Here is a 26,319-nt window from a genome sequence, read left to right on the forward strand (position 1 = left end):
CTTCTCTTTGCCTGTAATTGTTCTTTTCCTGTTGTTGCCTTCATCAGTCTCTCTCCTCATTATATGAAAAGAAGGGAAAAATGTCTGAATAGAGGAAGGAGATTTTCCCACAGTCACTCAACTCAGAAAAATACGCCATTGTAGCCAGGTTCCCATCCCAATGCCCTGCTGCACAGCTCACCGTGGTCAGAGGGACAATTGAGTGACCATTCTTTCTCCTGTTACAAAAGTAAGTGATGGAGAATACAGTTAAATGCAGCTACACGTCTCACATTTGAGTCAGGCCAGCCAACGGGGAGCCATTTCTGATTGTTTCTTACTTAACTGCAGATATAAATCAGAGTGAGAACCCTGAACAACAGTGAATATACCAGTTCTATTATGCAGTTGATTCATGTGTAATTCTGCTCACTTGAACAGCGACAGGACAATTTTCTTCTTCAAGGGTCATTCATCTCGCATTTCACCAGTTACTAAATGCCATATAGTAAGAACCGTGTGTATTTGTGCACCAGTAACACTGTGTTGTTGTTGGTTTTTTTTAACTTCTCATGAGAACAATTTTTTTTTTCTACCAAAGCGTCTCCTAATAATAAACATTACCGGAAACATTGTACATTCCTTTTATTTCTCTACTGCAACGTAATGCACATTTATTTATCTGGTAGAATTAATGCGCAGGGCGGTTTCAAAGTGCTTTCCATATGTTTAAGCATTATAAAAAAGTAAGTCTGATCACATAAGCATATTCAGTGATAATCAAGATATAAATCTGAAAATGAATACACAAAAATTAAAAAGGAATTATAGCTTGCTTTTAAAAGTAAATGTCAAATACAAGGCATGTCTTTGAACTGTTGGTAATTTGTTCCATAGGTTGGGCACGATTGCAGGCTTTGCAGATAAATATTTTACACACAACCTACATAATCAGTTCATAAAAGATGATATTTTTAGATGTTCAAAATATCACCAACTCGACCAGCTGCAAGACATAAATGCTGCTTACATAACATATCAGCAATACTAGTAATTCAATAATACCCAGCACAATATAACACTGACAGGGGCCATTATGCACAGAGAACTTTTATGTTTGATGCAATGACATTTTGCTGTGAATATAGTACTATTTTTTTTAATTATGTAATATAATACTATATATTAAATACCACCACATGTGTCTATTATATTGTCCTTCCTGTTTATATATCAATGAAAATTGATTAACATCTTCCAAAATGATCATACAACTAAATTAACTCCTCTCTAAATAAACAAAATCATTAACCATCATGAAGGTATTTATTACAGCACTGTTGCATAATACTGCATTAGTTTTAGATCGGTGTGTATGTCTGATGACAATATGAACTAATTTATTGTAAAATATTAAATCTTAAAACACTTAAAATAAATATTCAAAAAATAAGTTGGACTGTTAATAAGGAGCCGATTTAGCCAAATGTAGAAACGCTGGTACCCACCCCGCGCCAGAGTGCGGTTCAATTATTAGTAAATACACTCTTTTCTATGGGATTACACGGAATAGAGTGATAGTAAATGCTCTGCTGAGCCACAGTTGTGCGCGTGCACGCCTGCGTGCGCAACCTCTGACGTCATCTACTACGCAAATACAGCGGCTGCACTCGAGCCAATCAGCGCACAGTATTTCTGGTGCCGTTGAACAGCGATGGCGGAGACAATGAAGCTAAGTGGAAACCACGCTCCTCCCAATGAATCCTGCAAAATGTCCAGCTCCGGTGACTGCGTGGATTTGATACTGGGGCTGCTAGTAGACTTCGGGAAAGAGGTTGGTTTGGCTCGTTTAAGCTAAGTAGCTCCGGTCCTTTCAGTGCGTGATGTTAGCTAGCCTCATGCTAATGTTTTTAGCAACCTGGTATGTTAGCAGGGCTGCTGCTGCTGCTGCTGCTGCTCACCTCATTCATTGATAACTCGCCCATCATGCAGGCGATGTTTTAAAAAAGCACGATGTAGTCAAGTAGCTGCGGTTAATGTTTTCTGCTTTTTTTTATTTTTTTTTTTTCATTTTTTTTTTTTTTAAATAAAATTTAGAGTTGTTCGCTGCTACGCATTTGTTCGGGTGTGTTTATTTCTTTAAGCAAAATCTTAATTTCACGTCAGCTTTATCGCCATTATTACCCCGCACACAGCTCATTTTCTGGCTCGTATTCTTGCGAACTTTAATTAACAGAACTATATCATACATTTACACATGCTACGGCATATTGTTTGCATTATTCAAATGCATACAGTGGGTGATCCTTTGTCCTGGTTGGACTAAAGTATTCAATGGATTTAAAACATTATGAGCATTTGCTCTTTTCACACTGCATTTTCTAAAATGTATAAATTTCCTCTCACCTCTGGCTTCATCATGTGCACGAACTGTATCTTTTGCATTAGTACACCGATTCCAAGTCTGGATTCTGTAAAGTAGGAGTTGCTTTCATCATTTTTCCAAAGTAATAAATTAGTAGTCGTTCACTACTAATTTATTACTTTGGAAAAATAAAAATGTTCACTGAATCCAAAAGGATAAATTCAAAGTGCTTTTGTTCTACAAGCAATGCACACACAGATATTCCATTTGCAATGAAATAAAACAGTGAAAAGCAGAACATACTTGCTATTTAAAACGATATTTTACAGAAGCCGACCTCAGAAAACTATTTGCATTTTACTTGGAAAATGACTAACTAATGAATAACCCTAATTGATAATATAATAGCCCAATTATTTTTAGATCAATTTACCAGACAGATGTGTACATGGTCCTGAGACGATGTCATTTCATGTGAAATGCAAAATGTGCTTAATGCCAATATCCAGGGCAGTGACACCCTAACTTTGTTTGTGTGTTTCTGAAATGAAGCTGAAATTAGGTGATGCTGCTTTGAGAATAGAAGTCAACCCTGATGCAGTGAGTCTTCCATCGCCTCCAGCTGCACATGTTTACAGCTGTTTGCAGGAGCATATCATTAAATTACAGGTAAAGTGCTTAGAGATTTTACAGGTTGTAGAATTCTTACATTGGTTAAATTGCATAATTGTATTATATTATGTTTAAAATAGTATGGACATGACATCATTATTTTATATAATTGTGAGTAAGGGTCTTTAACTATTTTGCCTACTTGAATAGAATGTTCTTTCTGCCCTAACCGTTTAAACAGGCGGTTTCAGAAAGCCTAAAGACAGTGGTGGATGCGGATGGCAATACATCAGCTATAAAGGACAACGCATCCGATGATGATGTCACTTCATCTTCAGTCAAAGAGCAGACTACTGCCCCGTCTGAGCACCATCCTCACAACTCGCGGGCTGCAGGGAGCAACGCGGCGGCGGCGGCGGATGACGTCATGGTTCAGATCAGAGCGGGGAAGTCAGAGGTTGGTCTCTGTCAGCAGATCTGTCAGCTGTTCTCTGGCAGTGACATTTTGGAGCCCTCTTTACACTCTGTCAAGCAAATGAATAATCATAAGTAATTGCTCCCGAGGATGTGCACATGACGTGCCTCGATGAAGCAAATGCTTGATGGAGACCTAATAAGCCGAGTTCGGCAGAGAATAAGGGGTCCTTTAGTGCTGTGGTGGGGTAGAACAGACCACATTTCTGGAGGGTTTTGAGAGAGGGCCAGGTCCTTGATGGATTATGAAGTGGATGCTCATTACTCTGAGATTGCATGTGGATGAAGGACAAGAGGCCCCATTCTGTTGTGCATTTATTTTGGTAGCCAAGCAAACGCTATTCATATTCCATCATGTGACGATGGCAAGCAATTCAACTTTTTTGGCTACCTGGAATAATTTCCTCCTGCATTTCTCATTGCACGTAATGTAAACTGCTGCACCCTCTTTGCCCCGGATCATTAACATGAAGTAGGCAAAAAAAAAAAAACAACAACAACACTGCTTTCTTCACACCTATCAATAGCTCATCAATCCATCGTATCTTATTATCTGTGTTGTGTCTTCATTGTCCCTCCCTAGATTGAGCGAAGAATATCTGCATTTATGGAACGCAAGCAGATGGAGATCAATGAAAACAATGTGCGCGAGTTCTGCAACGTGATCGACTGCAATCAGGGTGAGAATGGGAGAGAGGTTGGGGGCAGGGTGGAGAGGAGAGCCTGCACACAGATTGCCAATGTTTGGGAGAGAACTGATTTCCACAGGCGAGAGGTCAGGCTGAACTGCTCCAAGAGTGGGGCTGAAGTAGCTAACACACTCGGCCTCAAAACACAACCCGCTCAGTCCAGAAAAACACGAGACCCGAGGACCCTTTTTAAAAAAAATTCAAATCCTGTGTGAGACACCAGTAATAGAAATCAGGGAGTAGTTGTAATTCAAGGGCGATATGTACATTTCTTCTAATCATATTTAATTACAGTTGGAAATTCTAATTTCAATTTCAAATCAATTTTATCCTCTGCAGAAGACAGCTGTGCCAGAACAGACGCAGTGTTTACTCCTTACCCGGGTTTTAAAAGCCATGTAAAAGGTAAGAAAACGGCTTTATTTACCATCATTTTTGTAATTAAAGATGGATGACCCGTAGTAACTGTCTTGGAGGACCCTCTATGTATCTGCATGCTTTGGAAATGGTTAGACATGTTTAGTCGCCTCTGGTTAACACTGACTCATGGCCTTGCGTGTCTGTTGTTTGGCTGGGCAGTCACACGCGTGGTGAACACGTACGGGCCCCAGACCCGTAGTGGGGGAGGCCCAGGAGAGGCTGGGGAGCAGCAGAGGGGGTCGATAGTACGAGACTGTGGAAATGCAGCCATAGAAGAAAGATTACACAACATCGAGACACACCTGAAACTCCCAACAGGTGAGAGGAGGGGAGAAAGATCCAATAATGTCTAGTAAGGCTTCAATTATCATCTCTATTTTAGGTCATGTTTACATGACTGCAAGTGACACACGTCATTGAAAAATACTTTTTTCAAAATTTCAACTAAAAAAATTCTACAATTGCAATTTATAGAAAATATAGCATTTAAATGGCTTTACAGTATGATGCTATTGTATTGTTTCTTTTTGGCTTTTATGCAAGATAAGAAGATAAAAATAAGACACTTTATGAGGTTTATACTTGATACAGTGTACATGATTAGTTTTTAGTGATTAGCAGTGACCTACTTTTTGTTAAGACCATTCTTCTTTTCTTTTTTTCTTTTTTTTTTTTTTACAAACTATCTCCACCCTCAATCTGAATTTGCCGTGTTCGGTTATTCATATCTGGGCTGTTCAACAAGTGTCTTACTCCTCAGTGGGCCCGATCCCATCGAGTGTCTACCACAGACTCAAGAAGCTGGAGGATCGTATCCTCGAGTTGGAGGGACTCTCACCCGAGTACTTTCTGTCTACGGTGAGTACCCCCGGTTTTAAAATAGATACGAGAAAAGCCACTTCCTGTTGACTTAGTTATGAAATTGTCTACACTGTAGCAGCTATCACAGAATCAACTGTTTCTCATGCTATTCTTACAACATACTTTTAAGGCACCGGCCAAATTGCTTCGATACAATCTAGCAGGAGAAAATGCCCCATCATTCGGTATCAAATTTAGACGCCCAGGCTACATGAGCACGAACACATTTCTGTTTTAAAAACGAATAACTTTTGATCACATTTACGCAGGACTTGCCATTCATCTGATCTACATAAAAATCACAGAGTTAAGTGTTATATACAAGGTGAAAAGGTGGTATGTATACAGCTATAACAATGAGGGGGAATTCTAGTTGCAGTGAAGTTTTGTGTGTGTCAACAGTTACGCCATTTGGAGAGTTGGAATAAATAAACAACTTTGCAACGAGTTTAACTTTACCTCACCGACCCAGTTTGCTTTGCTCAGCGACCTTCGAGTGTCGAGTCTCTGTGGGTGTCGACAGGATGTTTTCAGGATGCGCATCCCTGTGGGCTTCCAGTGTTTGTATGTGGGAACGGGGGGGTGGGGACACTGTATCAGTCGAGGATTCATACTAAAAGCTCTTCCAGAGTATTCTTAGTTTGTCCATTTCACACACTCGCAGTTCTAATGTCTATGCTGCCTAAATTGTCAGGTAGGATATTGATTCGCTGGTGGAAGAATCATTTCAAAATTGAAAATCTACTTTTTGAAAGGAGTTCCTGGGTGATGCTAATAGAGTTTCCCCCCCTCCCCTCCTCTGTTACGCTTTGATACTTCAACACGTTTCACTCCTCAAGTTACACGAGTTGATTTCGAATCAAAAATTCACGCCTCTGGTCAGATTTACTTTAACATGTAGGTCGCGGAAGACAACTTTTCACTGCTTTACAGAGAAGCGCCGACTCAAAAGATGCCAGTGTGTAATTTATTGGACTTCATATCCCACCTGTCAGACATGAGCAGAGTCACACAGACTCTAATTCCCCATGCTGAAGGAGTCTGTCCAGCGTGTTAGTTATCTAAGTGTGCTTGAGATGCTGCACGTCTCTTCATACTGTTATTTCTCAGCACAGCATGCTGCTTCTGTGAGTATGCCGCTCTCCATCTGCTTTTGACTCACTGTATGTTTGTGTGAGCAGAGCAAGAGATGTTGAGTGTCTTTGAATAAACTGATGAGGATGGGGTCCTTTATATTCGGAGTCTCCCACTCCTCCCCTGCTTTTCTTTTTCTTTTTTTTGCTATAGTTTGGTGTTTGCTGAAAAGCGGTACGCAGTTGGCCCACAATTTTAGCAACAAAAAAACCCCTAAAAAAAACCAACATTTTACTAATTTGCAGCAACTTAAAGATAAACAATTCCACAAGGTTTTACTGCCAGAATTGCGGATTCAAAATAAATATGTATCACGGCGAGCAGTCGTACACAAATGATGTCCTCTGTTCAAGTTTAACCATGGACTTCTGCTGGTCGTCACTCCTCGTATGTTTACTGTCCCAACTATTGTCAAAACCTCCAATACAGGCAAAATTCCATTTAAAAAAAAAAAAAAAAGTATTCAATGAAAATTAAATGTTTCCCTTGATCTGCAGCATTGCACAGTCTTCTCTTTTGATGATATAAATTCACCTCTTTTTTTTTTTTAATTCATTAAGTGGATCTGAGAAAATCTCCAGCTTAAGTTTTGATTTTGCAAAGCGGCTTTCTCCTGCATTGTGTCCGTGTCTCTGAGTAAATTCTCTTTCAGTCCTTGAGAGACATTTAAGAGTGGAGTAAGAAGTGGGACTGACAAGTACCTCAGTATGCTGCTCAAAGCTCAAGCCAGTTTAGAAAGTGCACTAATTAAGAAGGTCTGGTGTGCGCTTGTGTCCTTGTTTTGTAGAGTCACCTGCACAAGAGACCAAAGACGTCCCCTGCTCAGGTTGGTCGATTTTGTCTTTTTTTTTTTGTTTTTTTTTTGTTTCATTTCACAAGTTCTAAGCGGAGGTTATCGTGTTTTGAGCAGCTGATTATTTTTTTTCTTCCCCTACTTTGTCCTTCAGGCTTGCAGCCTGACTGAGCTGGATGAGAAGATCAGTGCGGTAAAAGCGGCGCTACTGAAGAGGGTGACCGAATTCGGGCCTGGATACGGAACAGATTGTCCACTGTGATAGAGCCACACACCAACTTCTCCAAACACAACACGTCTACTGACGCATTCAGCGTCTATCCTCCGTTTCTTCTCCTCTTTTTTTTTTTTAACCAATCAGCACCATTCTCACCATCTATGCCGTTAAAAACACAAAAAGACTTTTCACGTGGTGATGTGAGACCTTTGGATATCAAAATAGAAAAGAAATGTATTTCTCTAAATAGTTTTATATAGTTTAATTAAACATTATTCTTCTGTAAATAAAGTTGTTTTTTTTCCTCCACGAAAACTTTGACTCGTAATTGAATCACGACTTAAAAGTATTTCTGTTAAATGTTATGTGAAACCTGATTACCATGGGTCACTCTTATTGGTAAAAATGAAGATTGTAACTATGGATCATTTTCATTCTCAACTAATCTGATTTTCTTTTCTATCAATGATTATTTGGTCTATGAAATATCACTAAACGGTGAATCTTTTTGCTTAAATTATAACTTGACGAATTAAATCAGATGTTGCAAATGAATTCATAATATTTACTATTTTCAGCTCAAATGGATAACACAACAAGCGGAACAACACCTTCAAACAATACTAGAAATACATTTCAGCATGAATTTATAATGGCTCTTTAACATTTCCATTCTAACGATGGGAAGGTGAGTGTGTGTGTGTGTGTGTGTAACCGAGACGACTCAGAGAGAGAGAGAGAGCGAGAGCACCTGATTTATCTGCCTGGCTGCTGTGTGACGATGATCACCCCTAATGGTTGTCATTATAACAAATGACCTGATTACTGCAACTCTGTTTGGAAAACATATCGGAGACCCAACAAACCAGCATTAAATGGCACGCTGCTGCGTTTGACACTGCGACATGTTTCATAAAAGGCTTTCGCGTAGAGCTTTAACCGAACGAGTGGATGAAACAGTAATTGTGGTTTTTTTTTTGTTTTTTTCTTCCCATGATGAGTAAATCTGAAGGACTGTTGTGTTGATATTGAAACTGAATCATATCTAACAGACTGTTATATTATCTGGTTTGAGTATTTCAAATCATTTTGCTTAACTAAAAACACCAATGTAAGATTTTATTTAAATAAGCCTTGCACTTATGAGCGAAAGAAAGAGTACTCCAAACAATTGTCACCTGTGGGCATTATTATATGACTTTGCTAGAATATTCAATTCAATGGTTCCACACTTAAGAGGTTTGGGAAATGTCTCTTTGGTAAAACTATTAACAACTCATCTGGGCATCTAAAACGTGACCCTGACAAGACACTTTTTTTGTCTTGCGCCAAAAAACATTAGCAACCACTGGCTCACTCTTCAGCCACGCATTTTAATTTTTGGTGATTTTATGCAACCCACAAAATTTGAAAAGGGATCATGATAAGTTTCAGTTTTAAACTGAAGTTGAAACTGGTTTTCAAAGACCCGAGTTATCTGGTCATTGAGTTTGAGGGTAATTCTGTTGTAACACCGTCCTTGTTTGTGTTTTGTGCTATTCTGTACCTATTTTTGTTTTTGGCATATTAAAAAGGTCTTTCTAGGAAGTGGCATTACAAACGAGCACGGACTATTAATGACGTGGTATAAATGAACGTGAAATAAATAAAGGTAAAGCAACTACAAACCATTGCTGTCTAATAAATTCAGTGGCGTAAAAAGTACACAAGTTCCCTTTAAAATATAGAGCAGTGCAGGTACGAATTGGCATAAAGAAATACTTTAGTGCAATTTTGAGATACTTGTACTTCACTGAATAAAAGTACTCGATTGCCATGTTTATGGCAAACTGTTCTTTAAAACCATTGGGTGAAAATTGAACATGTTTTAAAACTGAAGTTGCTTTGTGCTTCCTCTTATGGCAATAATATATGTAATTTTTTATATTAATTTGATAGTAGGTGTGACAGACTGACAAGTACAGAAAATTGCAACTTTCTCACGTCTTTGGAAATGACTGTAACTCCCCCTGTATTTTCTCTGGCGTTGCTCTTTGTACGTCTTGTCAAGATTTAGTTCAGAGTTGATTGATGGAGTGACCTGAATACAACAGAAGACGTCGCATTGTGTTGTTTTTTTGGTTGGTTTTTTTTTCGGAAGATATTTCATTCTTAACGCGGAAATGGGGAGATTTCTTTTCACCCCTTCTTTCAGGTAGGACCCTGCTCGTTGGGGTCCGTCTATCTCTTGCTCATAGACTGGAACCTTCTGGGCGACGAGGGGGCCACAATGTGCTGGGAAGGGGAGCACTTGAGCTGCGGCGATGTGGATGTGGGGAGGGCGGGAGGGGAGGGAGGGGTGTTCTCATTGTTCCCCGGGAGCTTTTGTCTCAGACACAGTGCCCTTATGAGGGTTAATGAGGACAAATTGGTCCGAGTGTAACAAATGGATTATGGAGTCGGACAAAAGCTTGTATTTTGTGGGCTGCTTTCGCCGGGATCCACCCATCATCTGCCCATTGAGCCCAACGCGCTGACTAGCGTCTGCATGAAGCGGCTTACTATATATCTCATTATCTTTATCCTGTCTGTTTTATCACATGAACACATTATGCACGTAGCCTCTCCCAGTCAATGTAACTAAAATGTAAACTTTACATCCCAATAACGAAGTTTGCAATCGCTGCAATTACCTGGCTGCTTTCTTACGGCTCATGTCAAGAATATAAAGTCAATATGTCAACATTAGTGTCAGTGGTTCGCGCTCCAAGGTTGGGTGGGCATAGTGTACCCTTTCAAATGAACAAAGAGCCACTTCCTTATTGACTCTATGTAATTCCTGCCTGTCAATCAGTCCCCTCCTCTGCCTGATGTCTTGAAATGTCCTTGGGAACCTCGGTTAAAAAGACACAGAGGTGTTCCTTGTCTTCTGTGGGTCCAGTATTTTTGTGGGTTCGAAGGAGAGGATTCATATCCATTCATATCTCACAATCTCTTAATGGGCTCCAGGCCCTCCAGAAAAGAAAGCTCCTTCCTGTGACTAGTCAGCTCCAGTCTTTATTCATCTGTGGCTCCGTGTCAAAAAAGACTGTTGCTCGTTTGTGCCCTGAACAATAAGGAACAAGGCTGAATCTCTAGCTGGGAACAAAAGACAGAAAACAGGCTTTTCACTCTGCAGAACATTAGATTCTGACACATTTTGCCATGGCAGTTTTTTTTTTTTTTTTTCTTCCCCCCATCCTGAGTGCTGTGGCTCTGGTCTTTTAAAGAGACCACCTGTTGGCAACAAGCCTGTTCTTCATTACAGACAGGCCTATTATCACAGGATGAGGAGCACCACAGGGTAACTTTTTTAAGTTAACCCTGCTGTAGTTTTTCAAAGCTGGCCGATTGGGAAACGTAGATTACAGTACATATTACTACTGGAAAAGCCATTTCTGCTCGTGATTTTGTATGTTGAATTAGGGCTTTTGTTGGTGTAAGAGGAAAGTACTTCATTCGTGCGCTTGTCAAATGACAAAATGTCACAAACAAAAGGGGCTCAAATGTGGGCAGCTTGGAGTGTCCTATAACTACAGATTTGGAGCCAAATTCATATGTGCTGTTCAGAGAAAAACCCAAATGTACTTACTGTAAAGTTGTTGATGGTGGTCTTGTGTTTTTCATTTAACTATTTCTGTCATCTGAAGGGTTTTAGTTCTTCCTCTGACAACAGATTTGAGCAATTTTCAACCCCCCAAAACATTAGCATAACTGCTGCATGCAGCATCACAACCGTATGTCAAATACAAAAAAGTATTGTGGCTGGCGATATGAAGCAATCAAGTGTATACTTTGCTTTTGAATTGGACATGATAAACACAGGCTGATGGGAGCCAGGAGGGCTATTTTTCTGCTCTGATTGTGTGGAGATTTTAAAGATAAAGCCAAGTAATTTATAGTTGTCGTAGTCATGGAAACCCCTGGATACACATCTGAAATTTAAGTCGAAATTTTCGCCGTTATGGTTCTATAAGCACAAACTTTGCTCTCGGGTGGCCGCCAGGGCAGCTCGTGGCACATTTTCACGCCTCCAGAAAAAAAAATACTGCAAATACCTTCTGTCATGCTCATGCCATCACTGTCGGAGTATATCCGATGCAGTCGCACTTGTTTCATGTTCGCACCCAGATGAGGGGGTGGGAGGGGTGTGTATGTGTGTGTGGGGAGAGGGGGGGGGGGGCGGGGGGTGCATGCACCTGTGACCCCCCCCCCCCCAACAAAGCAGACAGCACCAAGAGAGGATCCCCCTGCAGCCCACAGGCTTCAACAAGAGGCAGTCAGCTGCTCTCTGTGGCCCTGCTGCACGGTCCCCAGGCTCTCGGGAGTTAAATGTGCCTGTGATATTGCCAGGAGGGAGCAGCGGGAGTTGAATTCAGGCAATTACAATCAAGTCAGGGCATAGTTAGTGCGTGGGCCCTGGCAGCACCTGAGCTGGATGCTGATGAGACACTTAGCCCCAAACCCTCATGCATTGGCCCAGGCACCGCGTAGAGCAAGCCCCCTCACCCCCCCCCCCCCCCGCCCTCCCCCCAACCCCCTACCCCTCTCTCTCTTCCCACAGCAGCAGACCCCCTACTGGACACTTCCACCTCCCTTCACCTCATTTAGGCCTCTAGAGCTCTCTCACCCTCTGCCTCTGTCTCTCTCTCTCTCTCTCTCTCACCATCTCTCTCTGGCCCTCACATTGCAATACTTCTGCTTTATATAGGTGGCGTGGAGTACTGCACTCAATCACTCTTCATTCATTCACACTGTACAATAATAGACTACTACTCCGATATTGTCCTTCAAGCACCTGTGCATAGCAGAGCTTCAGACCTGTGATGTGTCGCTGCCAAGTTCTTGAGAACTACGTGAAGAGTTATTTCTCTTACATGCACCAAAAAAAAAAAAGAACCCCGGCGGATAAGTGTGAATAAGACGCTTTTGATCATTTCTGTTGCGCCATAATGTGCGGAAGAAAGCCCTTTCAGAAGAGGCTTCCTGCCCACCGCTGATTTATTACACATCAAACCATCATGCTCAAGCCCCGTCACGCCGCTATCTCTCCGCCGCGGATATTCATTTGCGGGTGGCTGACTACACGTCCGCACGTCCTGACTGATGCGCTACCGCAACAGGAAGAGAGAGTGGAAAAGGGAGGTGCGGGGTTCTTGAATATCTATGACCCGAGAATATAGAGTCAGTCATCACAACAACAACACTCTTAGCCCCTTTTTTCCCAATAAGATGCTCTCAGCTCTTTCTGAGGGAAAGCCTCCCGGCTCCCACCCTCTCTCAGCCACCACACTTTGCTGAAGTGTCATTAGGATTGTAAAGGGCAGGTTGCCATAGAACTCAGATTGCCGCAAACGTATGGACTCGTAGATAAAAAAAACCACCATATTTTGAATATAAAGATCTGAGTGTGACACCTAATATGAGTGGCCATACTGAGGGGGACTACGCTCGCCGGCTTCTTCATCTGCAGTCTGCGCGCATGCATCTTTCATGTGTCACTTTAGTCCTCTGTTTTGTGAGATTGCTAGCTTTGCTCTTCAATCCACTTTCATTGTCCATCTGTGGCTTGCTTGTTAGTTAGAGCTGGACATAGTATTTGGCAGAGCCAAGGGGAAAGGTAGGACACCTCTTTCACAATTTTTGCCATAATGGTTGTCTTTTGATTTTTTTTTTCCTGGGCTTTGGAGACTACCAGGGATTGTCTCTTTGAAATTATTCCATTTTGGCAGAGAAAAAGAAAATGGATTGCGCTGATCCTATTTTGTTCCTGGGGGGACGGCTGCGGTATTATCCTGGGCTGACACCGGTGGCGAAGAGGCAATCACTGTGGCCCTCGCTCTGACAAAAACACTCCATCTGCAAGGAGAGGAGGAAATCACACCACAATGATGTCTGACTCTTCTGCCTCACTCTGGCAGCTGGGCCCTGGGACCCATGAACCGCTACACAACTGCCGCCACCACGGCCTCTATACAAACGCACAAACACCGCACTACAAATCAGCAGCTGTAACACACAAAAGGCAACGCACCTGCCATCACACCACAACGGGACCAGGGCCGATTTTTTGGGGGGGGAAAACTTTCTTTGGCTGCTCAAATCTCTAGTTAGAATAGTCTCCGTTTTATCTGCTGCGTGCTTCTATTCTTAGCGTTACTATTCGTATTATATTGACAGCATTCGAGGTCTTGGCATGTGTACGTTTAAAAAAAACAAAAAAAAAAAAAAAAAACTTTGTCCTGTCTTTTTAAACCTTAAAACAAATGAACCGCGACGCATTTTTCTAACTTTAAACCCACTAATCTGTTTGCAAAACACAAATACCATTAGGATGTCTCACACACACACACACACACACACACACACACACACACACACACACACACACACACACACACACACAGCAGATAAAAGATAAGCAGGCATGTAGCGCGACCTGTTAGTATTCAGTAGTGTCATCTCCCTCCCTCCGTGTCCCATACCTGGGGATCAAACGCACCTCTTTGTGAGTGAGGCCTGACCCCCTGCTATTAGCAAACAGAAGAGAGCCCAGCTGACACCACTCTTGAGATGTGCCTTGTAGACGGAGGCTTGTGATTACAGCACAATCCTGAGGAGACAACCCTCCACCCCGCTCCAGCCGCAACCTCCTGCACCTCCCTGCCGCACACACACCGCCCGCCCGCCCGCCCCCACCACCACCTCCACCATCTCCTCCACTACAAATTCACCCACCTCTGAAATAGATGTTAATCTCTCGCCCAACTGGCTGCCTCCGAGACCTCGTTGACACATATATAGCCATCCCTGTGCCATGAATAATCAATAGGGGTGCTATTTTCATGAACGTATCTACCAGAGCGGGTCATTTCTTGTGACCATTACTGCAGCAGATTAGAATCTGAGATTGGACTTTCAGATTTGTGGTGGAGGTGGGTGCGCATGTATGTTTTTTTTTTTCCTCACTGTGTGTGTGTGTGTGTGTGTGTGTGCGTGCGTGCGTGCGTGTGTGTAGTTTGCGGCACACTATAATACATGTATTTTAGAGTCTAGAATACAGTGCAACATGGAGAAATATGGGTCTATCTCGTGCCTTCATAGCACACATGAAAACCAATGAAGGTAAAGCAAGAGGGGGGGATTAATTTGTTGTGCGAGAGGCAGAGGCTCAAGTGGGTCTTCCAATAAGCAAATTAGCAAACCCTCATTTCAATAACCCTCATACATACTAGAGAACAGCAATGCACAAACACATGCAACATGCACATGCATCCAGTATATTCCTGCAAGGTTGGAGATTAAAAGACTTTTTTTTTTCCTCTTTTCCTGAAAAATCTTTCCCACTTTCCTCTTTTTGCTTCTCACTCTCTGTCCCTCGCTGACACACACACACACACACACACACAGATTCATACATGTGCACACACGAGAAGAAAACTTCAATTTTATCTGCAGGGCCAGAAATCAATCTCACATCTCTTTAGTTAATCCGCAATGACTCTCTACAGATCCTGACACTAATAAGGTATTGAGCAGGTGAGGCCAGGGGCTGAGGAGGAGAACAGAGGGAGAGGAGAGGCCTGCAGTCTGGGGCCCGGCGGCTGGCACTGTTCCAGTGCAATTATGGGGCTTGTGTATGGGAGAGAAGGGTGCAGGAAAGAAGCAGCACAGATAGAAGGGAGACGGGGAGAGGGGGAGAGGGAGAAGAGAGAGGCAGGCATAGAGAAAGAGTGAGATAGAGGGGGTGGGGAAGAGGGAGAGGGAGGAGGAGGAGAGAGAGAGAGAGAGAAAAAAAAAATCGATCCCATCTGTGGTATGATGGTTAATTAAAGCAGCTCTTGAGCAGCCCAAGGATGAGAGGCTTGGCTGGGCTCCTGGAGGCACAGCTCTGATTACTCACACAGAATGGATGGTTTCTTAGCAATGAAAGGAGGAGGCCAAGAGCTGCCTGGTGGGGTGCACAGACAACGTCAAGGAGGAGAGACATGTGCATGCTGCACACTTACACATGTGCATGCACACATGTGCAAATGGACTCGCATATAGACGTGCACTCGCATGTATACTTTAACATATGTAAACACCTGGTCTCACTCACACACACACACACACACACACACGGCAGGCTAGCAGACACCGGTGCAAACATCATTAAATTAAATTAAATTAAATTTCTGAACTAGATGAGTTCAAGAAGTTAATGAAAAAAAACGACTAAGTTCATCTAATTGTAGCTTAGCACATACTATTGTCAGTTAAGTCGCACATTTACGACTTCTTTACAATCCTATGTGGAGTTTCACAGTAGGAAAGCCAGAATCTTTAAGAGCAATTACAATTGAATATTGCTTATATTACTCCCTTTCGCCATCATCCACCAGCATTAAGAAGACACCGATTCTGCCTCCAGATTTCTCAACAGTTATTCAAGTTTTACGTTATCTCTTCCATTACATTTCGATAACCCCAATGCCAATTACGCCCTCCTCATTGACATTCACGGCTCTCTCACACTGAGAGGGCATGGGTGACAGCACGAGCACTTTGGTATGACCCCACCCCCCTATGGCGAAATCCGGTATTACATTACCGTCTGCATTTTGGCACATGTAAGCAGGTACAGGCAGTAAAACCGCACAAAACATCCGCTATCACTAAATACTAGATTTAAATGATCCTTAGTGTGCATCTGCCACTGATGTAGAAATGACAAACATTCAAATTGGCTTTGTCTTGACATCGCAGGATGCAACAACAGTCGGTGAGACGAGGCGAAACAAGGGTTCTTGACAGATGAAATGTAGATGGAGGAGAAAGACAGCCCATTCTCCCAATTTTATAAAGTTGAAGCTGACGTATAATCATACTCTCAAAGTAAGAGAGGGGTTATAATAAACCTCCAAATCCGAGTCGTATGAATTATGTATACGGCAATGATTTGATGGCTGCAAAACAGAAAAGAGGGTGCGGGCGGCTGATTGAGGTGCTCCGCGTGGTGCGTCGTTCAGTGCCGTGTCTCCCGGTGCAGACATCCGAGGTCACGGACCTGCGCTAATTGGTGTCGGGCCAAACGCTTGTGAGCTAAATGAGAAAATTACACGTTCTGGGAGGAATCAGCCGCGGTTGTTTGGGTGTCTTTCCACGGTGCGGCTGCAGTCGCGTTTGCGCGGTGGAGACGACCGGCTGGCTCTCTGTTTGTCGGGGACAACAGTAAACTTAAAGAAAAAATAAAAAAAAAAAGGTTTGGGAGCTCCAGTTCACCTACAAAGACACACCATTAGATCTACATATATATATATATATGTATATATATACACTGATTGAGCACATGTGCTTAAAAGTTAAGGGCACTTGCATATAGTGTTTATATGAATCGGCTTAATTATCAAGCAAAAAAAACTACAGTTTTCCCTTTAATTATTTGATTTTCCCCGCATGACACACCTCCGTTAAAAACACCCTCAAAGTCAGTTCACCAACATCGCTGCCTTCACATTCTCACATTGTTTTTAAACATACATATGTAACTTTTCTAAATGTATTTTCTGTATGTACTGCGCTTGTTGAAGAATCCTATTGATGACTTTAGGCCACCGATCTGTACTAAGCTGGCCAGAGACTATACATGGAAATGAGCTCAACAGCTAACTCTGACACATTTACTTTAATGTGTAAACCGAAATGTTGATTAATGAGCACCACCCTCGGCAAATGAATCAAATAAAACGGTCAAAAAAAATGTAAAAAAACCAACAAAAAAACCCACATCAAAGTGGTATAAAGAACTGCGAGTAGTTCCTGTTTCCTGATGACGCTGAAAGCAGTGGAAACTGACACACAGAAAAAGAGGGCCAGAGACATGATACCAAATGAATGCCGCTGTATGTCTGCTGTGATGTGTAAATAAATAGCAGAACTGCTAACAACTTTGCTACAAACCTGGGTATTAAAAAAAACAACAACTAAAGAACAATCTAAAAAGTACCTATTCTGTTATGTGCATTTGATTATCTGCATGTACTACAGTTTATTTCAGACAAAAGAAAAAAAAAGTGTTTTATTTCTTATTTTACATGCCACTATAAATTACTTTTGCCGACTGATGTTACACACAAAACATCGGATCATCAGATCATTCTTCAGTACTATAACAACTTTTTACTGAAAGAAAACATGGGTTGTTGTTTTTTTATTTTTTCCATCACGACCACTCGGGAGAAAATAAAATGTGCTTTTTAATCTTTTTTGTTTTGTGATATGCGTGAACTGATCCATCTGCTGGGATGGAAGGAGGGAAATTACTCACTCATTATTATTCACTTGTAAACACAGCATTCCTCCAGTCCTCTGGCACGCCCAACAAACAGACAAACAACAATGTAGACTAAATGACTGAAGTGCTGATTTGCCTTCCTTTTGTTCTTCCCCTTCTTTCTCTTTTCTGCTGCGTCTTTCTCTTTCCCCGGCAGACTCCTTTGGCGGTGAGCCGCAGGTAATCTTAAGTAAACGTCATTAACTGTTTGCTCATATCGCCCACAGAAAGTATGCTGCAGTCTCCTTTGTCTCACTATCAGTTGTTTAAAAAAAAAAAAAAAAAAAAAGAGTTTGTGCCGTAATGGCGTGGTCGCTCAGTGCCGGTGACTTTAAAGTGACGTCTCACCTGGAGAATTAACCTCACCGGTCTCTGAAAGCTGATCCTGAAGTTACAGTGTCAGGTCACGTGCTCACGTTTTCTGCACGGCTTACACAAATCAGCAGAAAAATCAACAAAGGCGTTATCAGTTGTTACCAATGCCTTAATGAATGGTTAATAACTAATTTATTAATGCTTTAAAAGATCATAAATGAGCCATTAATGGGATCTGAAAGACAACTTTTAGTTGTTCCCCTTAATTGGTGTTCATGACCCTTTACAATGACTTCCTTTTTACCAAACTATTGTTCCTTAAAAGAGACACCCTTCATCTGCCAATCAACATTTTGACCAAAGACGACGACGACAACAACGACAACAACAACAACAACAACATGCATTATTGGTTATTTAAAGTAGCCGTTACTGATATTTCCCTCGATTTGTTCCCGAGAGCGTGCCGACAAAACAACGTCATTCTACGTCTGCCTTTTGTTCTCCGGACAGAACCGTCCTCCGTGACTCATTTGTCACAAAATATTAACACGAGTCATTGTGAGCATTTTCACAAACGCATTGTCCTTTCTGATTAACAAGGTTAACTTATGTGTTCCTCCTCTGAATAAATCAATCGAGTCAGAGTTATAAATGTCATCAATTTTTCTAATAAATGGCGTTTGAATGAATGGATCTCATGTAAACAGTTAGTTGTCCCTTAGCGTTTCCAGTTAGGCCGCTTTTGGACTCCAATCACATTTCCTCGACGTTTCCTCACCAGCTCCGACATTAAAGGACACCGATGCAGTAAAACTAAAATACAGCACTATAATATGGAGTAATAATGTGTCATTCTGCATTATGAGTGCTTATACTTTTAAGTATATTCTGATACCTTTACTTTTATTAGAATCTGATTTCACACCTTTAATTTGAAGCAGTATTTCTGCAGTGCGACACAGCAGTTAGTTTATCACCGAAGCTTGAATGATACAGTCATCAAAAATCTCAAATCCATTCGCTACGATTAAAACGTGACTATTTCAAACGGTTTTAGCCTCGTTTTCTTGAAATGGCGCTAACTTGGTGCCAAGATGCTTTCGGGGGACACGGACCCATTACTGCAGAGATTTCGGCGCCCGCAGGACGCAGGTGAGTAATGGCAGCAGTGCATTAAGGGAAGGAAGGGAAGGAAGGGAGGGAGGGAGAGATGTGTGATGTGCTGAGCTGTGAGTCAACATCAGAGGCCGCAGGCTGACCCCACAGGGGATTACACACTCTAATTTAAGAGCATCTCTCAAGCTCCTCTCCTCGCCGTACCACTCGGGTCCTCGGTGCATACAACACCCACATGATGCAACATAATGTCCAGGAATACAGAAACAGGCTCACAGGCTCACACGCACGCTCGCGCGCACACGCACGCACACACGCACGCACACACACGGCCTTGCATGAGGGCTCATTCTCATTATACCCTTATTCTGAGCTGTGCTCCATCCTCTGTTACAGGGTTGGGGCAGAATAGTATCATATCAGGGTTCGTATCCAGAGAAAGAGGGAGAGAGAGATCTGAGCCCCTGCAGTGGTAAGTAAATACAGCCTAATGGCCTCTGATTAATTCTACATTGCTCTCGTCGGGCCAGTAAAAAGAGATGTAATGACCTGCATCTCTCGCTCTCTCTCTCTCTCTCCCTCTCTTTCCTTCTCCCTCCCACCCTCAACCCCCCCCCCCCGTTCCTCCCTCCCCCACCCTCCCCTCTCTCTCTCTCTCTCTCTCTCTCTCTCAGTCTTTCTCAATTTCTCCCTCATTTGCTCAGCTTTTGATTATGAATTAAAAGGGATTGCAAATGGTATGCTGTTGGTTGGCCCCCTGATTGCCATATTTGATTAAGAAATGTCAGCGTGCATGTTTCCCGTGTCTGTCTTTTCTTAGCCTCTCGGCGCGCGCCGACGTTCGCACATCACGCCAGGAACACAATGGCGAACTTGAGCTCGAGCAAACTTGCGCTAATCAAACGCATTCTTCCGTCTCACCCCCTTTTCTCTTTTCTCAGCCTCTCTTTTGTCATTTTTAGCCTTTTCAAGACCGTGGGTTTTTTTTTTTAGGTTTTTTTTGTATCAGCTGCGAGACGCGTCAACAAGGGAGAAATCACAGTCAATTAAAAAGCATTGAGGAAGCCAGGTAGAGCGGAGAATGAAGCGGGAACAAGCGATGGAGATCCGCGTTCCTTTCATGGCACTGAAATCAGAGCAGACAGGCCCGGTCTCCTTCCTCTCTAAGTTAATTGTAATCCTAAACATAGAACCGTCTGGCAGTTGTTTGGTAGCATGATTTTGATTTGCATTTTCATTCCCATACACTATTTTTTAACCTTTACTTAACCAGGTAAACAGAACCCTCTTTTGTAAGAGTGACCTGGCCAAGATGGCTGCCTCATTGTTTCAGAAAGGACAATACAACATCTGGCGTACAGATACAAAACTACCAAACACCAATCTGTGACACTTTACTGATCAGGACCAAGAAAGTGAAATTGAGCTAAAAACGGAGACGATTAGTAAAGGAATCGAATACCAGAGAGATGCAATTCAGCCTACGATACTAAGGTCATTCGTTTCATTTCCAAGTGACTAGAAAATAAAACAGAAATGCTTTCTTTCTCATCTCCATCCATGAGCTTCTACCGTATCACCGCGACAACCGCTTCGAAATCAACAACTACACAATCGCGCGTGTTCGAGCGAAGAACGTCGAGGAGCCATCGGCAGCTAAGATGACAGGTTCACGCAACATTTTTCCCCCAGTGAATACAAACTAAAGGTCCCCCTAATGTTTAAGTCAGCGTTTACCTTCACGAGCAACGACCCGCAGAGCCGAGCGACATAGAAAAGCGTTTGCCGAGAGGAGATATACAAGAAGCTCGATACGTAACTGCTGAAGACATTAGAGAAGTAATTAGCTCTGGTAAAATGACACCCACATGCTCTGTACACATTAGTTACGTCTGACCAGAGGCACTCGATGAGGCAACAACTTGCATGTAATAGACTATATTCGGTACCGTGTCAACATAATTGCAGGGTTTTCCCTGCCATTAGAGCACTTGAGCGCCGAGCCAAAGTGTTTTTTCACAGCGCCTAAGCTCCATGAACAGAAAAAAATAATAAACTATGCAGAGTGCGCGTGATGAGTGTGACGGTGAGTCTGGCGACCGGACAGCCGAGCAGACTTCCCATTGAATTAAATGTTATAACTCCTCAAGGTTTCCGTTGCCGCCTGATGATCAACGGGAAGGCGATTAGCCTCGACGTTCGCAACAATCGGACACGTCAGGTGGATCCGGCTGTTTTCATTTTAAAGACGACCTCAGCTACTTTTTAACAGAGAGTTGGAGAAATGTCTGCCTGCCGCGGGGACTTCCTCAGTGCAGAAAGTCAAGACGGGGTCATTCAGACGTGGGTCTTACCGTGAATACCGAGACTCTCCTGATGCTTGCTGGACACTGTTGTCATCAAGCTGCCACTTGACTTGAAGCACGACTCCAACCCAGCGATGACTTCCTGCTCTGATGGTCTCTCATTCCGGTGGTTCGAGGAACACCTCATCAAACTTTCATCACTCAGGTCATCTGAGAAAAAAAAAAAACACGGCCCATTCAGTGTTACGTGTGCATTATACTCATATTTTGTTGGTGCCATTTGTGAAAAAGGCAGATCAATTTGATCTCGAATTAAGGAGAAGAATCTCCAGAAAATATCCACTTTATTAACAAATCTTTACCTTAAACACCATCTTTCTGTGCTTCCATGGGCAGAAGTGTAACCACAGAGGCTGTTGGTGGAGGGTTTCTCTGGATTCACACATGCTGGCAGAGGGGGTCCCTGCTGTGATATACTGTAAAAAGGAAAACATTACAAGACCAACATCAATTTCCCAAACTGCAGCAATTTTTCAAAACAAAGTCACATTAATTGTTGACTTCTCGATTTGTGATGTCTCGAGGTTACTTTTAAACTTTTCTGGCCTTTTGGTGAGAGTCCTGAATCAAAACTAACGGTACTTTGGCGTTTGTTTACAAAGTGTAAAGACTGAGAGGAGCTGTTAAAGCTGAATTTTACGGCTTCGAAATAGATTGTGAAGACTACAATGCGCACTCACGAGCAAGTTAGCCACCTCTCTGCAGGTCCAGTTCAGTGTAGACAAAGCCCACCACCCTAGTTGATCACTGACACAGCTAGCTATCTGTATGTCGACAATAACAAGCCACAAACAAACAAAAAAAAGAGCGTTTCGTTTTAATACTTACAATTTGGATGTTAAAATGAGTTGGAGCTGTCTGTCCTTCAGGAGCAGTATAACCGATAATCCAGGCCGGCCAGCTGCCAGGTGGTGGTTGCAGAGTCCAGGTTAAATCCAAACTTCAGAAATAAAGGCTGAGGGTGTGTTGCTGTATGAGATCCCAAGATGCCAATATGATGTCCAATGCTGCTTTCCTTCCACCACAGCAACACCAGAAATGCTCTTTTCAAGACACTGTGTCACTATTGTTGCAGTCCCTGCGGCCTCTAAGCATGCTGAACATGAAGCTGAGGCACTTAAAACTAAAGTTGGTTTATGAACTCCCACAACATTTATACGTCCGTGCCAGGAAAGTAGAAAACCACATTTAGAAGGCGAACACCTGGGACATTGACCTCAAGTTTTTAAAGTTTGACTTTGTTTAACATTGACAACAGTATAAAAATGGCATAAAAAAAAACACAAGCTGTCCTCTATAACGACAAAAGTACCCTCACTGCTACACTGAGGCAGCAACTTACCTTATAGTGACGTACAAAACCTCTTTCTGAAGCGTACACAGGAGGCCTGCAGTTCTGCCTACCTTCTTGGGCAGTTTAAGATTTGGTCCCTTGCTGCTGAAGTCCATGGCAGGTTAGTTGACAGCTGGCCTCCAGTAAACAGCTTAAAAAAAAATTTAAAAAAAAAAAATTAGAAACACCACAAAATATATCAGACTATTTGTGTAAAAGTCATCTATAGAAAATAAAGAGCCAGAGGCTTGTTGCACCAGCTGTTTACTAAGATTTAGTCACGGCAGGTTTTGGAGGATTGTCTTCTGTGATGAAAAACAATTCAAACATAACTTAAAACAGACAATATTACCTAGAAAGCTTTGATCTTTAACTTTTCTTACATGTCAGTGAAACAAAACGGCCTGCACCACACAAACTAGTTTTTATCCAGAGGTAATTGTTAGCAACCAGAGTTGTTACTCCATTCAGATATGAACAAAACACTCAAGACTTACATTTACGAAGAAACGCCTAGTTTTGTGTTTTTTTTTTTGTCACTTGGCCCGCTAAACGTTTTAAACTTGGCTGTTACGTTACAGTTTGGGGTGATTTATCTTCAACAGGTGCCGTTTCCGGTCAGGCGGCGTAGCCCCGAGTCATTTACCGGCGTTCTGCCCCCAGAAAGGACGTAAATGTCACGCTTCTCTCGCGGGAAATCAATTAAAAAAAATTGACCAGAGATCGTGTGATGGGTTCACGTCGTGGTCTGGTGGTGTGTATTTAACAAATTGAGTGATAAGACCTGGATAAAACGTGCAAGGACGCGCAGCGGATGCGGAACAACAGTGACTGGCTACTTGTGACGTATTTCCGGTGGCTGATCAAACGTCGTCAGAGGTCATTGGGGCTCATTCAATAAGAGGACAAATAGAGGAGGGTTACAAAATAAGGCAATTGGATTTTCTTGAAGCATGGCGGGTCTAAACACAACATGAAACTATTTTAAAGTTTATTTTGACAAAATGTTTCAGGGTGCAATATATTTCCCAAAATTCTCAATAACATTCCGTTTTTTTTTAATGATTATCTTAACAACGTGAGATATGTCAGATATGTGACGTTTGCCCTGACCGGTCCCATCAAGAAGAGCTTATTTAAATGTGAAGTTGGGGAGGTTCTTCCACAACTCTGCAGTATTTGGACATGAATAATGGCCATAATATTAACGTGGAATCCAAAATTTACTAAACTTCTTCATGTCTGTTGAACAATGCTGGTCCTACCAGCCCATGAGTGGACTATTGGCAACAGATGGACGGCCATGGTGCAGAAGACCCAGGTCAATTGTTGGATATACTTAGGTATGAATAATAACCCTGATAAAGCCCCCGTTAGCCTATTTATTTGGGACAGATGTGTGATGATAACTGCTCACTCAATAGTCTGACAACAGGAAAACTAATGTGACTGGATAAGCAACTGTTTACCAACAAAGTAGCATTTTCATTGCTAAGTAACAACCCAGGTCATTGGTGTTGAAGATGAAGTTATTAGTGTTGCAAGATTTTTGATTTTCTAAAGGCTTGTCTGAATCTATCGTATTTAATTACTCAAGGCTGACTCAAATGCTTTTAATGACTGCACATTGAATTGTAGCTCTGATTGGTGCCCTTAAATAACCCCAGATTTTAGCTTTGGTCTTGTGTGTAAAGTCTAATCACTCACTCCCTGGAAATTTCTTCACATTTCAAGAATGTTCAGTTTTGAACATTTCTCTCTTGCGACCTCTTCGACCCTCTCACGGCTCCCATCAAAGCTGTTCACTGGTGCTCAGCATCACATACCTGATGGTCTTAAGCTTCAATCACAAACAGCCCTCAGTGGTATTCTCAGCACATCACCTGGCAGGCCACACTGTTCGAGTTTGTGTTAGTCTCTTTGTGTGTGTGTGTGTGTGGTTATCTATATACTGTACATTTAAGTGGTATGCATATTCAGCGCGGTATGTCCATGAATCCGTACTTATATGAACGTGCCTGTGTGTCTGGATGCATGGACGGACATGTGAACAAATGTACTTTTTGTGAGTGTCTACGTGTGTGTGCCTGCACTTGTGTGTGATAATGGGTTTGCGTCCATCAGCACACAGAACACGAGCCCTTTGTATCAGGCAGAAGACACACTTAATGCCTGTCACAGGGTCAGATCAAGTGTGTACAAAGGAGAATTGATTCCTTTGAAAAACAAAATCCAACCAAGGACAGTTTTCCCATTTGCCAAGGAGTTAGAATGAGAGAGGTGTATAGAAAGAAAAGGGGGAGAGAGAAAATGGGAGAGAGAAATGGTGTAGGTGCCTGCTAGAGAGAAATGTGTTGATCTTTTGAGATGAAAAGCCCTGCTTTCACTGGCTGCAAAATGGAATGGTGGGCTTCAGGGCCAAGGCTATAAGAAGAGGAGTTTCTTTCCCCTCCAGGCCTTTTGTTATCCTCTCATCAGTCCATCTCGGAAGAGGTGGAAGTATAGTGTTAGAGGGTATGAGGAGGTGACTATGTCAACTCTCTGCCTCACTAACAAGAGATGGGCTCCCTCCCTGGCCCTCAGGGGTAGATACACAAGCTACCTTACGCTGGAGATGAAGATGGGAGCCGAGGAAAAGGTGAGATTGAAGTTTGAAACGGGCACAGAGCAGAGGAGGCTGTTAATGAGGGGACGGCACAAGTAGAAAAGGTTCCACCGGGCTCTTTTTTAGAAGGTGGCCCCTCTCACATTATATTCTTGACTCCCCTCCAGGAGGGCCTAATGATGCTCTCCAAGGATGGCGGGAGAGGGAAGGGAGGGGGAGAGGCGCTGGCATACTGGGAAGAAGCAGCCCCGAACGCCACAGAGGAGGTAGCCAAGAAAAAGGGAGAGAGAATGGTGTCCCCACTAGAGAGACGAGTAAGAAGGAGCTCTTTTTCTCAAGACTCTTCATGTGCCCATCTTCCTCTCACTTCAACCTCTCTTCTTCTGTGCCTCACATCTCCACCTCCACCCATCCTCACTGTTTCTCGGCGCTCTGTCCTCCGGAGCAGGTTGGTAATTGTCACACACAGCAGCACTATTTTCCACTAAGTTAAGTATGTACAGGGAGCTAATATCTAACCGAGGTAAATATGTATTTTGTTGTTGTTGTGTTTTCGAGCTCCATCAGAGGCAGACATGGGGAGACAGGTAGCACCCTGCTTTGATACATACAAATTTCGGAGAATTTCCCATCTTTCTGAATCTTTTTTTTTCTTTTTTTTTTTTTCTCGCCATTTTGAAAACAAATTCATAACCCACAGCCAT

The 26,319-nt window shown here is 42.5% G+C and overlaps 1 protein-coding gene across 1 annotated transcript; it reads left to right on the top strand.

The window, feature by feature from the left end:
* Nucleotides 1-1,687: 1,687 nt before the first annotated feature.
* mbip (MAP3K12 binding inhibitory protein 1) lies at nt 1,688-7,859 on the top strand. Its single transcript, XM_069152730.1, has 9 exons — nt 1,688-1,813; nt 2,897-3,013; nt 3,198-3,413; nt 4,014-4,110; nt 4,459-4,524; nt 4,699-4,857; nt 5,300-5,397; nt 7,322-7,360; nt 7,482-7,859. The coding sequence occupies exons 1-9, from the start codon at nt 1,694-1,696 to the stop codon at nt 7,587-7,589; spliced, it is 1,020 nt and encodes a 339-aa protein (XP_069008831.1). The 5' UTR covers nt 1,688-1,693; the 3' UTR covers nt 7,590-7,859.
* Nucleotides 7,860-26,319: the final 18,460 nt, after the last annotated feature.

Source organism: Embiotoca jacksoni, unplaced genomic scaffold (genome assembly GCF_022577435.1).
Source record: "Embiotoca jacksoni isolate LCO1_2020_lvr unplaced genomic scaffold, fEmbJac1.0.p SCAF_18, whole genome shotgun sequence".
NCBI lineage: Eukaryota > Metazoa > Chordata > Actinopteri > Embiotocidae > Embiotoca > Embiotoca jacksoni.